The 13,746-nt window shown below is 32.3% G+C and overlaps 2 protein-coding genes across 2 annotated transcripts; both read right to left on the reverse strand.

The window, feature by feature from the left end:
- Position 1: 1 nt before the first annotated feature.
- Positions 2-3,669, reverse strand: LOC108858512 (uncharacterized). Its single transcript, XM_057010693.1, has 5 exons — positions 3,054-3,669; positions 1,486-1,897; positions 1,175-1,411; positions 514-807; positions 2-303 (listed from the first exon to the last, which is right to left on the reverse strand). Exons 1-5 carry the CDS (start codon positions 3,452-3,454, stop codon positions 184-186), a joined length of 1,464 nt encoding a protein of 487 aa, XP_056866673.1. The 5' UTR covers positions 3,455-3,669; the 3' UTR covers positions 2-183.
- An 8,203-nt stretch (positions 3,670-11,872) lies between these two features.
- Positions 11,873-13,628, reverse strand: LOC108858513 (putative zinc finger protein CONSTANS-LIKE 11). Its single transcript, XM_057010390.1, has 4 exons — positions 13,004-13,628; positions 12,730-12,912; positions 12,330-12,616; positions 11,873-12,217 (listed from the first exon to the last, which is right to left on the reverse strand). The coding sequence occupies exons 1-4, from the start codon at positions 13,514-13,516 to the stop codon at positions 12,088-12,090; spliced, it is 1,113 nt and encodes a 370-aa protein (XP_056866370.1). The 5' UTR covers positions 13,517-13,628; the 3' UTR covers positions 11,873-12,087.
- Positions 13,629-13,746: the final 118 nt, after the last annotated feature.

Below are 13,746 nucleotides of genomic sequence, written 5' to 3' on the forward strand. Positions count from 1 at the left end.
TCTATAGTATAAGAGTAGAGCCGGTGGATATATCAAAAATAGTTAACTGCAATCTCGAAAGTTGAATAACAACACAGTTTGATTTTGTTATGAAATTAGCAGCTTAATAACTAAAAACTATTTTGCAAGAATTTGATAGCAACGTAAACAAACAAAAAGGAGGGAATATTAGGTACATTGCTACTAGGAATGTATATAAATCAACTCATCCTCTTTGCATTCTCGAATTCCAATTTCCATTACTTTTCCACCGGTGGAAGAAGTTGGTAATATATCACAACATTGTCTTCTCGGAGCCTTCAACTACCACATCCAATAAATATAAATTAATTAAAATCGTAAACTAAAGATAAATAGAAAAGGCAAGATTAGATTTCCATGGTATCATTTAAATATTTAACACGCTATATTTCTTTCAAAATCTATTCATCCTCCTAACTATCAATATAGAAGAACGAAATTGTATTTTTTAAAAAAATATTCCAAAAATTAAGATAAGGTAAATTGACTTACTTGTCTCATATTGGGATCGAGTCTTGTAGAAAACACTCTAATCTCTTCTAGTTTGCGAGGAGATGAAATGGGATCATAAGTGCAATTCTCGTAAGCTTGCTTATACACACTTCTAATAGTTCCATCAACAGGAGAAGAAGAAACATGTTCCATGAAGAATGTGACTGGTCTTTGGCAAGGATCAGGATGAACCTCTCTTGTGTTGGATGTGTACACACTTGCCAACCCCCCGGATGGTTTCCACGTTTCTTGTGTTTTCAAAACATCCCGTAGATACATATGCCTACCCTCAATCTGACATTTGAAACAACAAATCCATTTGGTTTAGTGGCCTTAATTATACGTCTAGCTTAATCTCTAATTTGAAAGACGAAAAATGGTTTTTAACTTAAGTTCCAAATCCGAATTAGTCAATGTTGCATGCAAAATCATCTATAAATTTTTTTAAAAAATAATGTTAAATTTATTCAATCCAGAAACCGTTTTTATATTGTAGTGCAACTTTATTTTAAAATCATATGTATCTAGCTAGGACTACGCATTTTGACCTAGCTAAAGCTCTTAAACTTAATAAACTAAAGCAACATTCCAACTAGTCATATCTATATGGATGTTAAGTTAACATTTCTTATATAAAAAGAGAAAATGATTATTAACTAACCTGAACACTGTAGCCCCAAGAGACAGAGATGGTCCAAGAGTACCAACGGTCGTAGCAAACGGAGAGTTGAAGTATACGGAGAGGATCAACTTCTGCAGCAGAGAAGAGGTGGCGTACTGCGCCAAAAGTTGTTGAGTTTGGGAAAATTGGGTCAATGTGGGGCACAAGGTGTAGAGACACCAATGGTTTCGTTGAATGTGATGTCAATATTCCCAATGCATTTCCTTTCACATCAAACTGCATAAATTAAATAAATAACGGATACTTTTGAGAAAAGAATCAGCATTTAAAATTTAAAAAGTATATCAAACCTGGTGGAAGCCAGGCTCATTAGACAATCCAACTCCAAGCTCAAGCACACAAGCATGAATCCTAGAGTCTCCTCCGTACAAATGTGGATACCGTTCGATACAAGAATCAAAGTTTTTAGCTAAAACGTTGGCTAACGAGCTACTTAAAGCGAACCCTCCACCGCCAAACGCCATGTCGTGTCCGAACTTAGAGTTCTGGTGATAAATCTCTGAGTTTGCTCCTATGTAATACCATGATGTGTGGTCGTACTTGGAGAGCGTTCTTGCAAGGTTTTCCGGGACGAATATAGTATTGTCGTATCCAAAAACGTACCATCTTACTTCCTCTGAGGAGGAATTGAACATCCTTACGGTTTCTAACACGCACCTCGCGATTCGAATCGCGTTTCGGTCACCGCCTCTCCAAGTGTATCTGTAGGGCATGCATGATCAATAGTTCTATAGGCTAATTAATTTAGTTATACTCATTTTCTGGGCTAACCAGTTACCCTCTGTTTAAAAGGTTAAACTCAAGTAATACTGTAGGAATAAATTTCTTGCTAATATGAAGTAGCTGTAATTTTATTTTTTTACAAACGCGGAGTTTAACATTATTTTGGTAGTACAACATTAAAGGCGCCTTGATACTTAGGTTCACCTCTGGAGTGAACTTATAAATTCACCTCTTTCCTTATTTCAATCAAATTGCCATAAACATTAATATCACATTATAAATAAATTATAAATTATAAAAAAGTAAATTTTAAATCATAAACTCTAAATTCAAATCCTAAATCCAAATTTTAGATTTTAAATTTTAAACCAAACCCTAAACCCTAAATCCAAACCTATACCCTAAACCCAAACTATATACCCTAAATCCTAAATCTAAATTTAAATCCTATACCCTAAACTCAAACTATAAACCCTAAACCCAAACTCTAAACCCTAAACCCAAACTCTAAACCCTAAATCCTAAACCTTAAACCCAAACTGTAAACCATAAACCCGAACTCTATACACTAAAATGTATTTGAAAATACATTTGATGATCATTAACCCAAAGGTATTTGAAAAATTTGGGTTTATGATTTACATTTTAGGTTTAAAGTTTAGGATTTAGCGTTTAGAGTTTGGGTTTAGGGTTTAGAGTTTGAGTTTAGGGTTTATGGTTTGAGTTTAGGGTTTAGGATTTAAATTTAGATTTAAGATTTAGGGTATAGGTTTGGATTTAGGGTTTGGGTTTAGGGTATGATTTAAAATTAAAAATCTAAGATTTGGGTTTAGGGTTTAGGATTTAAATTTAGATTTAAGATTTAGGGTATAGGTTTGGATTTAGGGTTCGAATTTAGAGTTTATGATTTAAAGTTTACTTCTTTTGTAATTTATAATTTATTTATTTATGTGACATTAATATTTATGGCAATATAATTGAAATAAAGAAATAGGTGAATTCATAAGTTCACCTCAGGTGTGAACCCAAGTATTGTTCATAATTTAATAAGCCAAAAATTGCTCCTACGACTTTTAGTCAGTGACTCTTTTTCTGCTAAACAATCAACGACTATTTTAATGGTCTGCTTAGTTACCTGAACCTTGAAGTATCTTCGGAAACACAAATCGGAGGAAGGAGATGAGAATCTGTGTGATTCTCCAAATATGGCAAGGGACGGTCAACAAAGACACACCCTCTCATTCTCTGAGCATCCCACCAAAGCTTAACATATTCTCTACGTTTAGGCCACCACTTCGTGCTCGATCCGATCCCAAAGACGATGTGATCGATCTTTGTTAGGCTATGATCTTGATCTTGAGAAGATAAGAAGTAGGCTTTAATAGTGTCTTTAGGCTGAAGCGTTGATACCGACAGGGAGACGAGAAGGTAGACCAAGGAAATCAAAACAGAAAGTAGTATACAGTTTATCATACGAGCCGACACAGTTGAAGAAGAGGAAGGATGAGTTTTCGATGCGGGTCGAAAGAGACGCATTTCCTTGGACTTAGGGGTCGAAAAAGAAGAAAAATATATATATACAAAGAATGATATATCTTGGTTGGTTACGTTTACGTATAAGATAATAGATCGAAAGATCTCAAAACATATGTATTATGGTAGAACGGTGGCTATATTTAAGTGGTGCTCACGGTGGAGAATGGCGGTTGTAGCGGCTGCGGAAGAGGAAGGTTGCACTTGGGGAGAGTTAATGAAGTAATGTAAAAGGCATAGACAAAGAAGGAGCTTATTTGTTTTATTTCCCTAATATATAAGTCATTTGCGTGTGGGAGCCTTTTTGGACTCGTACGTTAGGTCTTTCTCCACTATAAAATTTCTCAAGATGTTTGTATTTTGATAATCAAACTAATCTCCATAAGTTTACACAACTTTTCTGATAATGAAGACGTGTGTATCAAATGGTAACTATACGTGTTTATCAAAATCAAATGGAATACAATTTAATTTCCCTAACAACAAATATTGTTGTTGTTCTGTTAGATTAATGACGATATATTAAATTATTAGATGTTCGTTGACAAAAAATAAATTATTTGGAGGTTTAGTAAATGCGTAACTAGATCGCGTTCGTAAATTTTTTTAACAAATCTAACTAGTTCAATAAATACGTTGTTTTGATTTGTCATGTGCTTGTTTTTTTCACTGATTCTCTGGTTAGCATATACGATTACACATTAAAATATAGAGAAGAAACGAAACAAGCAACGTTTAGTAACGTAAATTTTGCTGCCTTCAACATGTGCATTGTCACAAGATCCGAGCCATATAGAATATTATATATATATTTATTTTCTTGTAACTAGAGACATGTATAAATATACATACATACATATATATATATATACGATTAAATAACTTACGTCCATAGGTGAAGTTAAAACACCACGAGAACGTATCTTTAATCTGCAAAAGAAGTGGTTACGTAGTGATATTTTCCCCTCATTTAAAAAAAAATTATATTATGAACTCGAAATGAGAATTGGAATGAACGATACTTAGGTTCACCCACCCTTATAAATTCACCTCTTTTCTTATTTAAATCAAATTGCCATAAACATTAATATCACATTATAAATAAATTATAAATTACAAAAAAATAAATTTTAAATCATAAACTCTAAATTCAAATCCTAAATCCAAATTTTAGATTTTAAATTTTAAACCAAACCCTAAACCCTAAATCCAAACATATACCCTAAACTAAAACTATATACCCTAAATCCTAAATCTAAATTTAAATCCTAGACCCTAAACCCAAACCATAAACCCTAAATCCAAACTCTAAACCCTAAACCCAAACTCTAAACCCTAAATCCTAAACCTTAAACCCAAACTGTAAACCATAAACCCGAACTTTATACACTAAAATGTATTTGAAAATACATTTGATGATCATTAACCCAAAGGTATTTGAAAAAATTGGGTTTATGATTTACATTTTGGGTTTAAAGTTTAGGATTTAACGTTTAGAGTTTGTGTTTAGGGTTTAGAGTTTGGGTTTAGGGTTTATGGTTTGAATTTAGGGTTTAGGATTTAAATTTAGATTTAAGATTTAGGGTATAGGTTTGGGTTTAGGGTATAGGTTTGGGTTTAGGGTATAGTTTAAAATTAAAAATCTAAGATTTGGGTTTAGGGTTCGAATTTAGAGTTTATGATTTAAAGTTTACTTCTTTTGTAATTTATAATTTATTTATTTATGTGACATTAATATTTATGGCAATATAATTGAAATAAGGAAAGAAGTGAATTCATAAGTTTACCTCAGGGGCGAACCCAAGTATTGTTCAATTAGAATGACTATTTTAATAGAGTTGATATTTTAACATCTGTGATTTTATGTTTTGTAAAATTTGTAGTTTTACCATTTTGGGTTTGAACTTATTTTTTTGGAGTAATTCTTGGGTTTACTAGATCCCTAGGATGAACCTTTAGGTTCACCCACCAATAGAAGTTTACCATTTTATATTTAATATCTTCTAAAAACAAAAATAAAATATTATCAAGTTATATTATGTTTTGTTTTAAATTAAAAGATAAAACTCAAAGACACAAAAAAAAAAGATAAAACTCAATAATTAAAATAAAAAATAATAGTAGTTGATTTTTTTTTTTTAAAACACTTTTAATACTATCAGCAAAAAGCTAAACCCTAAATCATAAACCCTAAATCATTGGGTAAACCTTAAACCCATGGATAAATTCTAAATTCTTGATTTTTTCAAAATAATTTTAGTATCGTCAGCAAAACACTAAACCCTAAACGTTAAATACTATACCCTAAACCCATGGATAAATCTTAAACCCTTGGATAAATCATAAACCCTAGAATTTAAGATTTATCCAAGGGTTTAAGATTTATCTAAAGGTTTAGGATATAACATTTAGGGTTTAGGGTTTAGTGTTTTGTCGATGATATTAAAATTATTTTTTTAAAGTTTTTTTTGTTTCCAACTAATATTATTTTTTATTTATTCTTATTTTTTAATTTTAAAAATATGACAATATTTTTTTTTTTTTAAGATATTAAATACAAAATGGTGAACTCCTATTGGTGGATGAACTTCAAAAATTACTCTTTTCTGTGCACCTAATATTTCATTAAAATCGAGCCCAAACAAACTCAATTATGGGTTCATTACAACACTCCACTAAAAGGAAGAGAAAGGACTAGTGCCCGTTTAATAAAGTCAGTCTCTCGTTTTTTATCACGAGGAATGCAAGAAAAAGAGATGTCAGAGAAAACAGAGGATAAGTGATTAATGTCCCTTGGAATTCCAAAAATCTCCTTTAACTGCAGTTTCCAAGCTCAAATAATAGATGTTAAAACTTAAAATATGAGGTTGGGTCCAAGTTTGTTCGTTCGAAACAATGGCCTGTACTTGAATACATATAAAGTCATACTAAATTACATCTTGCCAGGAAAATAAGAATTTACATAGAGTACGTGTATGTCTGACCTAAACATCCTCTTCTTGACGAATGGTGAGATCTCCTTATATCGATAAGGCTTGTCAACTGTTTCTCCAATGATCGGAAAACCTATTTATCCCAGTGCCTGATGAAGCAAGAGCTTCAGGCCACGAAAAAATTATAATTCTTGAGACCACATTTTTAAAGTATTAATATAGTTCAGTGGCTAAAAGATATTGTCTTAACTTCTTAGTCAACTTATTTTTTCTATATTGTGACTTTCTTAGACTTTTGAACGATTCTGTATTTGTTTTATGTTGGCATTGTATTTTATCTTTTGTTGCTGCTCTCTTCGTTTCTATATAAGTATCATTTTGATATTTTTCACATAAATTAAAAAAATGGTAAAAATATATGTAAGTTGTTATTAATTACACTTCTTTAACTAATAATATTTGAGATAAATAAAATTATTTATAAAATCAATGCAATTTACAATTAATTTTCATTTGAAAGTAAGTATAATTTACATTGTAATTGTAAAAAAATACTTTTTGTGTAATGAAAAAAAATGTTAGAATAACACTTATTATAAAACAGAATAAGTATTATCTTTGTTATTCAATGTTAGGATGTAATAATGGTTCAAGTAACTACTAAAATGTGATCCATTATTTGATGAAAACACTAAACATTATAGATAAAGTATCATTAATGGTCTAATATTCATACACAGAATTAAACAAAAAATATCTATATATATAAAAGAGAGTTGGTTCTCTCCTGCTGACACGTAAGCGTCCACGTCAGAAATTCGCTCAATTTCTTTGTGACACGTGTCCATTAGAGTTAAAACGCAGCGAGTCATTAAACTGTCTTGATGGGCTTCGTTTGTCTTCCTTTTTAATAGGCTTTTTGGAAGTTAAAATTCTAATACCGGCGAAGAAAGATGTGTTGCGGTGAAATGGATTTCGTCTCTTCTCTATGTGTTGCGGTGATCCGATGACTTCTGGGCTTCCTTTTATGTCTTGCAACGGTGTGATTAATGGCTTCCTCTAAATCCTTTAGTGGCTCTATCATGATGTATTCAAAGCTTCCTAATGATCTTAGAGGCGGTGCCAAGATTTGTATAAATAGAGGTGGGATCACATCTCCTCTTCTTATCTCTTTCATCTGGGACTGAAAAAATTGAAATGGCGAATTCCAGAGCTTTTTACTCCGACATCAAAACCGGCAAGTGCTCCTCCGTCGTGGAGGCCCGGCTCCTGAGGTTCTGGGATACAAGAAACGTGAAACGTGGGGGGATCTGATGTGGGTCGACATGCTCTTTGTGGATGTCAATGTGAGCTTTTTTTTTACGGTTTGTGGTTGAACAAAAAATTTCTATGAATTTTGTGTGTTTTGTTAGAGTCAATTTTTTTTTTAATTTTGTGTGTTTCCGGCGAGCTTCTTCATGATTGTTCGTTTTATATATAAAGATTCCGGCGAACCTCTTTATGTTTTGTTAGATTTTAAATTCTGGTTTTGATTTTAGGAATAAAACCTCTACTGATTGTTGAGTTTGCAAAATACTGTGTAACCCCTTCGTGTTTGTTCGTTTTGGTATTTAAGTTTATATGATTTTTATTCCGGTGACTCTCTTCATGTTTTAGTTTTTCCAGATCTTTAAAGTTACGTGTCTAACAATATTTCAGCGAACCACTTCGTGTTTGTTTGTTTTAAATTGAAGGGAAGGTTCTTCTGTTGGAGAGCATCACCGGCGTCGTCTTCTTCCACATACAGTGGCAAAATCCAGATCTCTGATTGCTATTAAAATCCCAGGTATGACTATCCAATCGTTACCTTGAGAGAACAATGTTTTCTAATACTGTTTTCCAGTAATTACAGAAATCTGTAATTGGCCAAATAGGTGAATTAGAGACATTGGAATTTAACAGAACATAGTTAGAGTTTCTGTTTTTGATTGGATTCAATAAAATTGATGTGGTTTGATCAATAGAAAGAAGATTACAAGCTGAGACTCGCAGATTTCAGTAATATGTATCGATCATACTTGCATTTCACCTTTGAAAACCTTTTGGAGCGGTTCTCATCACAATGAGTTCTATAAAGTTCTGTACTTTACCTAAACCACTTCGCAAATATTAACATTCTATATTATGCAATACTTTTACTTATAAGAGAAAATATTCTTGCATGTTTATCGAGTTAGATTATACTCTTGGATTTATATGATTTCACTCAAGGCTTTTGATTCTGCATTGACTCGACCCTTATATCTCTTTTTTTGTGATCGACAGGGTGAACCAAGTAAGTCGTTCTTCAAGGAATTTTCCTAATTTTTACGGTCCACCTTGGTCCAAGATACTACCGGGACTCATTGACTCAAAACTTTGAAGCACCTGATGAAAGAAGGTGCCATCTGTGAGCCAAGCTATAACGGTTCGAGTAAATATATGTAGTAATATTAAAAAAGTTTTGGTTCCAGTAATCTTTCTCCAAGGTATAAATATTTACCCTGTATAGTTTTAAGTACCACTATCTTTTTATCTTATGTAATAGTATATTGAAAACCTTATGTGATAAGAATCTATCATTCTCAGAATTCAAAAAGTTTCCACATGGCGGAAGGGATGTAACACTTTTTACGTCCTATGAGTTCCAGAACCTATAATCACGTGGTCAGTCGCCACCGTTTCAACAGTGGTATCCCCACTTTGGTTCAGCTAGCGTTCCATTACATGGCAGTTAAGTTTAAGTGGGTTACTCTTCATTGACCGGGAAAAGCTGTATATTTCTTGGAGCAAGAGTGTGCTCAAGTTAGCTATGGTACCTATTCATCTCTCAAGTTAGCTATGGAGATTCTGAAATGGAGTGAAGAGAAAACAAGTTTAATGTAAATAGTGACCCCTATATGGAATAGAGATTCCTACACATTGATGTTAATTGATTAAGATTCAGCTCAGCTCATTCATCTCTTTTTTTAATAGGACTTGACCATTGCAGCTCTTAGCAACAAAACCATGACTTGAACCCCTATAAATAGACTGTTCTATAAAGTACGCTCACATTAGCAGATTAACAATTCTGTCTCTGGTGGGATTACCAGGACAAAATTCACTCACCGGAAATCTAACGTACCTCAACAATATCTATTGAGAACAATATTCACTAACCAGAAATCTAACGTACCTCAACCATATCTATTGAGAATATCTTGATTATCTTTTACACTGAGTTTTATTCTAGAATAATATTTTAACTAAAGTTAAATTGAAATATATTGTTTTGTTTATATTAAAATAGTATATTCAATAATAATATTTTCATAAAAGTTTTGGTATGCATGCAACATTTTTCATAAGAGCTGTTTTACCTATTTGTATGAAATTTCTTTTTTAAATATGAGATACGGTTTATTTTACTGAAAACAATGAATATATGAGTTAGCTATAATTATTATGATTATAAAAAATATATTATAAGCACAAGAAAATATATTATAAAAATATATTATTTGATGTTTTAGTACTTACACAATTTAAGAAAAAGAATACTTTCACTAAAATCATTTGATTACAACAAAAAATAACTATAACAATTAATCATACAAAAATAATAATTTAGATCACAAAAATAAAATATAATCCGCCCGTAGGGCGGGCTGACCCTAGTTGTATATAAAATATACTGTAGTTGATAAACATCATAGACCACTTTTTATAGTTATGCTTTAGGCCACTAGATATATTGGGATGGCCCTGAACCCATTGATCCCGGTGGTAAATTGCCATTGTACTCAGGGTAAAATAGTGGTCCCTCAATCTTAGGGGCCTAAAACACAGAAAGATTTATCTCTGAAGAGATATAAAAATTGGGGGTCTAAGTACAATAAATGAAGAAATCGGGGGCCATTTGTTGATAATTATTTTGCTGAATTTTCTTTTAAAAAATAGGGGTCATAGACAGTTGTTTCATCCTGCTCCCCTCCTAACCGCCCCTTATTGTACCCCAGGGCGAAGTCAGGGGTTTTTTAAACTGGGTGCAAAATAATTGATAAAAATAGCGTAAAAGGGTTTGAACCTAGGTTGGAGTGAAGTTATGGGCGCAACTTGACCAAATAGCCACTTTCTTCTTATTTCTCCAATGTAAAATGTAAAATATCTAAAATATACTGGATGCACTTACAGCCATAATGATCAACGTGGCTTCGCTCCTGATTGTCCTTTGGGTTTGATCATCGGTACAATCACCGGCTGATCCTCACAACTAACAAAGTAACAACCCCCAACGCTACGGCCAACCGAAGCTCATCTTTCAGTGCCCGTCAACTGTGAAGAGCCACCACCCTTTCAGATCATTTTATATCCATAACCAATAGTCGTGCTACAAAAGAAGTCATTTTCCTAATTTGCTCTATTTTCATTTTTCTTAAGAGAAAATGCTTAAATACCTTAAGTTGGCCACTATTTTCCAAAAGTAAATTCAATCAAAATTAAAATGACACTTGAATTTAGGGTTTAGTGATTTTTATTTAGGATTTAGTATCTAGGGGTGGGTTAGTTCTTAAACTTCTATAAAATGTTATATATTAATGTAAATAAATCATATTACGTAATTAATGAAATGATCATATTATGATTTTGCACAGTAAATTTTTAGTGACTTCATTTTAATAGAATAGATACATGCTAGAAAAAATCCTCATAAATATAACATAATATATAAATGAATTGAACATTGAGTTGAAAAAAGCGAGAATTCTAAGTTTACAAAAAAAAATTGATATCACTTTTCAAATTTATTTTCAAATGATAACTATTTTCATAAATACTTTAGTTTTGTGATGAAAAAACTAAATTAACTCTCATAAATATTTTATAAATGATAATAATTATTTGTAGAACTTTATAAATCTAACTCCACTCAAATATTTAGGATGTAACTGATGACCATCATAGAAACATTAAGAATGAGTAGAGAAAAAACGCGGAAGAATAAAATTAAAAAACATAGAAAAATATTATTTTTATTAATTTTGGCGATGAACAAATTTGTTCTATATTTTTCTAAAATAAAGGAATGAGAATGAATGGAAAATAAAAATTATTCCTTATAATGATAAAACAAATTAAGAATAGTAAAAAATGCATTATTCATTTTCATTATTTGGTCACGACCCTTAGTTCCAAAAAATAATTATTAAACCCTTAACCGATATTATAATATTTTGCTTGAGTGTATTTTTGAAAATTAGTATACAATTTATAATATTTCAAACAATTTTTCTTGAAAAAAGATTTCTACCAAAACAAATTCTAAAAGTGCGCATCATTTGGTAAAGAAAACTAATAACATCAAACTAATAAAAGTAAAAAGCTTATCCCTTGACAATAAAAGCTTTCAAATCTCAATTAATCGAATACTGTATATGGAGTATTTTACTCATGGCGGATCTAAGATTACATGTAGACGGGAGCACGTAATTTTTTTTCAATATGTATAATTGTTTGTTTAGGAAACCATTACATAAGCTATTAGAAATTACTAAGGAAAACAAAAATCAGATGGGGTCACGTGCCCCCGTACGTCTTCACGTACGCCCGCATTTTGACTGGTTTATGAAATTTTGAAAACGTACATAAGGAAGATTATCAAATGGTTGCAACCATTTTTTATTGGGTCATGGTTTTATTAGCCTATTTGTTTGTATTATTAGCTCGTGGGTCATAATCATATTCTGCATCAGCTTTTGTAAATCTTCCTTTCAGTCGTTTCTTCGTATCGGCTGAAGACTTTCGAGATTCATATCTAATTTTCTTCCCAAACCTGCATGCATTCATTATAACCTTAAGATTGTACGTATAACTTTTTTGGGTGCTATCTATACGTTAAGTGCAATATTATATTTCATGAGATACAATAATAAAATAATACCTACTTGCGTTTCTTTTTCTTTTCAAGATATCTCTTCTTTGCCTCTAATCGATTCTGCGGTGTGTATATAGGAGATTCAAGTAATTGTTCCTCCCATGTTAACATCTCATCGACATCGGTCAGAATCAACTGCGATGGTCGACACTCATCATGAATATGAGCGTTAGGGAATAAATTTCCAACGTTGTTATTGGTCTCCTCCTTTGCCTTTGATTGAATCATTTGATTCGTGATGTAATCTTCACAACTTGCATTAGCCAAAGCTTCGATGTTGTAATCTTGATGTATAACCTATGACATACTCGATGATGAAGCCAATATAATCTTTAACCCAAAAAAAGTCAAGAAAGATAATTAATCAAAACATCAATTTGCGACAGAGTCATGTTGAGGTATGCTAATACCTCGGTTGTTGTTACTTCATTGTGTTTCATTATTTCATCGATGAGTTGATCGGTTAGGATCAATTCTTCCCTGGATAAATATTCTTTTTGATCTAATACTGACTTGTCGTCATCAAAATTGTTCAGCCAAACGTTCTCTATATCTTTAGTTTTGTAAGGTTCGAAGCCTGAATATGAAAAATCCTGCGTAGAGTGACACATCAAAATAAGAACACAAATTTATCGTCATATTAATAAAATCCCACTCCCATCTAAACTAACCATAAGAATATACCTTAGAATTGTCCATATCATCGGGCTGAAGCATTTGCCCTCGTTGATCACTAATATTCTTTGTATGATTATCAAAATTTTGAAAAATAATAGAAGAAGAGGATGATGAGTCCCCATTTTTTGGAGGTAATGGAACAAAGGGATATCCCCAACTGAGATCAGTTAAAGAAGATGACAAAGAGGAGGAGAAAGAATCAAGATCGAGATCTCGTGGAAAACTATAACCAGAATGATTATTAGGAACGTTACAAAAATGAATGCCTGAGGTGACGTTTGCGTTTGGAACGCATGTTTGGCATAGGCACAATCCTTGTTCAAGGCACTGGACATCTGCGGCATGCAAAACGCATTTTTCACACAACAGAAGCCGGGAGTGATCGGGACTATCCATAGTCACATAGTGGTGAAACTTCCGGTCACATTGAGAACAAACACTAGCCAAATGTGTCTTACAATAAACAATGGCTTTTCCCATGTTGCAATGGTCGCACATTGGTGGACTCATTATATGCATTTTTCAAAAAAAAAAAAAAACGAAAACAAACAAACGAACAAAATTTATTAATCTGATCTGAGATTTTCAGATTAGGATCGCACACAGCCTGATCGCACACATAACAGGTTCTGCTTTTCCCAGCTTGTGTTCTCTTAATTTATAGTTAACGTGCTCAGGATCATACTAAGTGAATTAGCACGTGGTAAATGTGGATGGTTGCAAGGCATGTAGATCGGGATATTCCGTTT

This window comes from Raphanus sativus, chromosome 5 (genome assembly GCF_000801105.2).
Source record: "Raphanus sativus cultivar WK10039 chromosome 5, ASM80110v3, whole genome shotgun sequence".
Classification (NCBI taxonomy): Eukaryota; Viridiplantae; Streptophyta; class Magnoliopsida; order Brassicales; family Brassicaceae; genus Raphanus; species Raphanus sativus.

What these genes read in the sequence shown, in the direction of transcription:
- LOC108858512 (XM_057010693.1), bottom strand. Translation starts at nt 3,454, where the DNA reads ATGCGTCTCTTTCGACCCGCATCGAAAACTCATCCTTCCTCTTCTTCA. An exon ending in ATGAGCCTGGCTTCCACCAG is followed by an intron (nt 1,412 to 1,485) that starts GTTTGATATACT and finishes TAATTTATGCAG; the next exon opens with TTTGATGTGAAAGGAAATGC. An exon ending in TCGATCCCAATATGAGACAA is followed by an intron (nt 304 to 513) that starts GTAAGTCAATTT and finishes TGGATGTGGTAG; the next exon opens with TTGAAGGCTCCGAGAAGACA.
- LOC108858513 (XM_057010390.1), bottom strand. Translation starts at nt 13,516, where the DNA reads ATGCATATAATGAGTCCACCAATGTGCGACCATTGCAACATGGGAAAA. An exon ending in ATGATATGGACAATTCTAAG is followed by an intron (nt 12,913 to 13,003) that starts GTATATTCTTAT and finishes CACTCTACGCAG; the next exon opens with GATTTTTCATATTCAGGCTT. An exon ending in ATGAAGTAACAACAACCGAG is followed by an intron (nt 12,617 to 12,729) that starts GTATTAGCATAC and finishes AGTATGTCATAG; the next exon opens with GTTATACATCAAGATTACAA.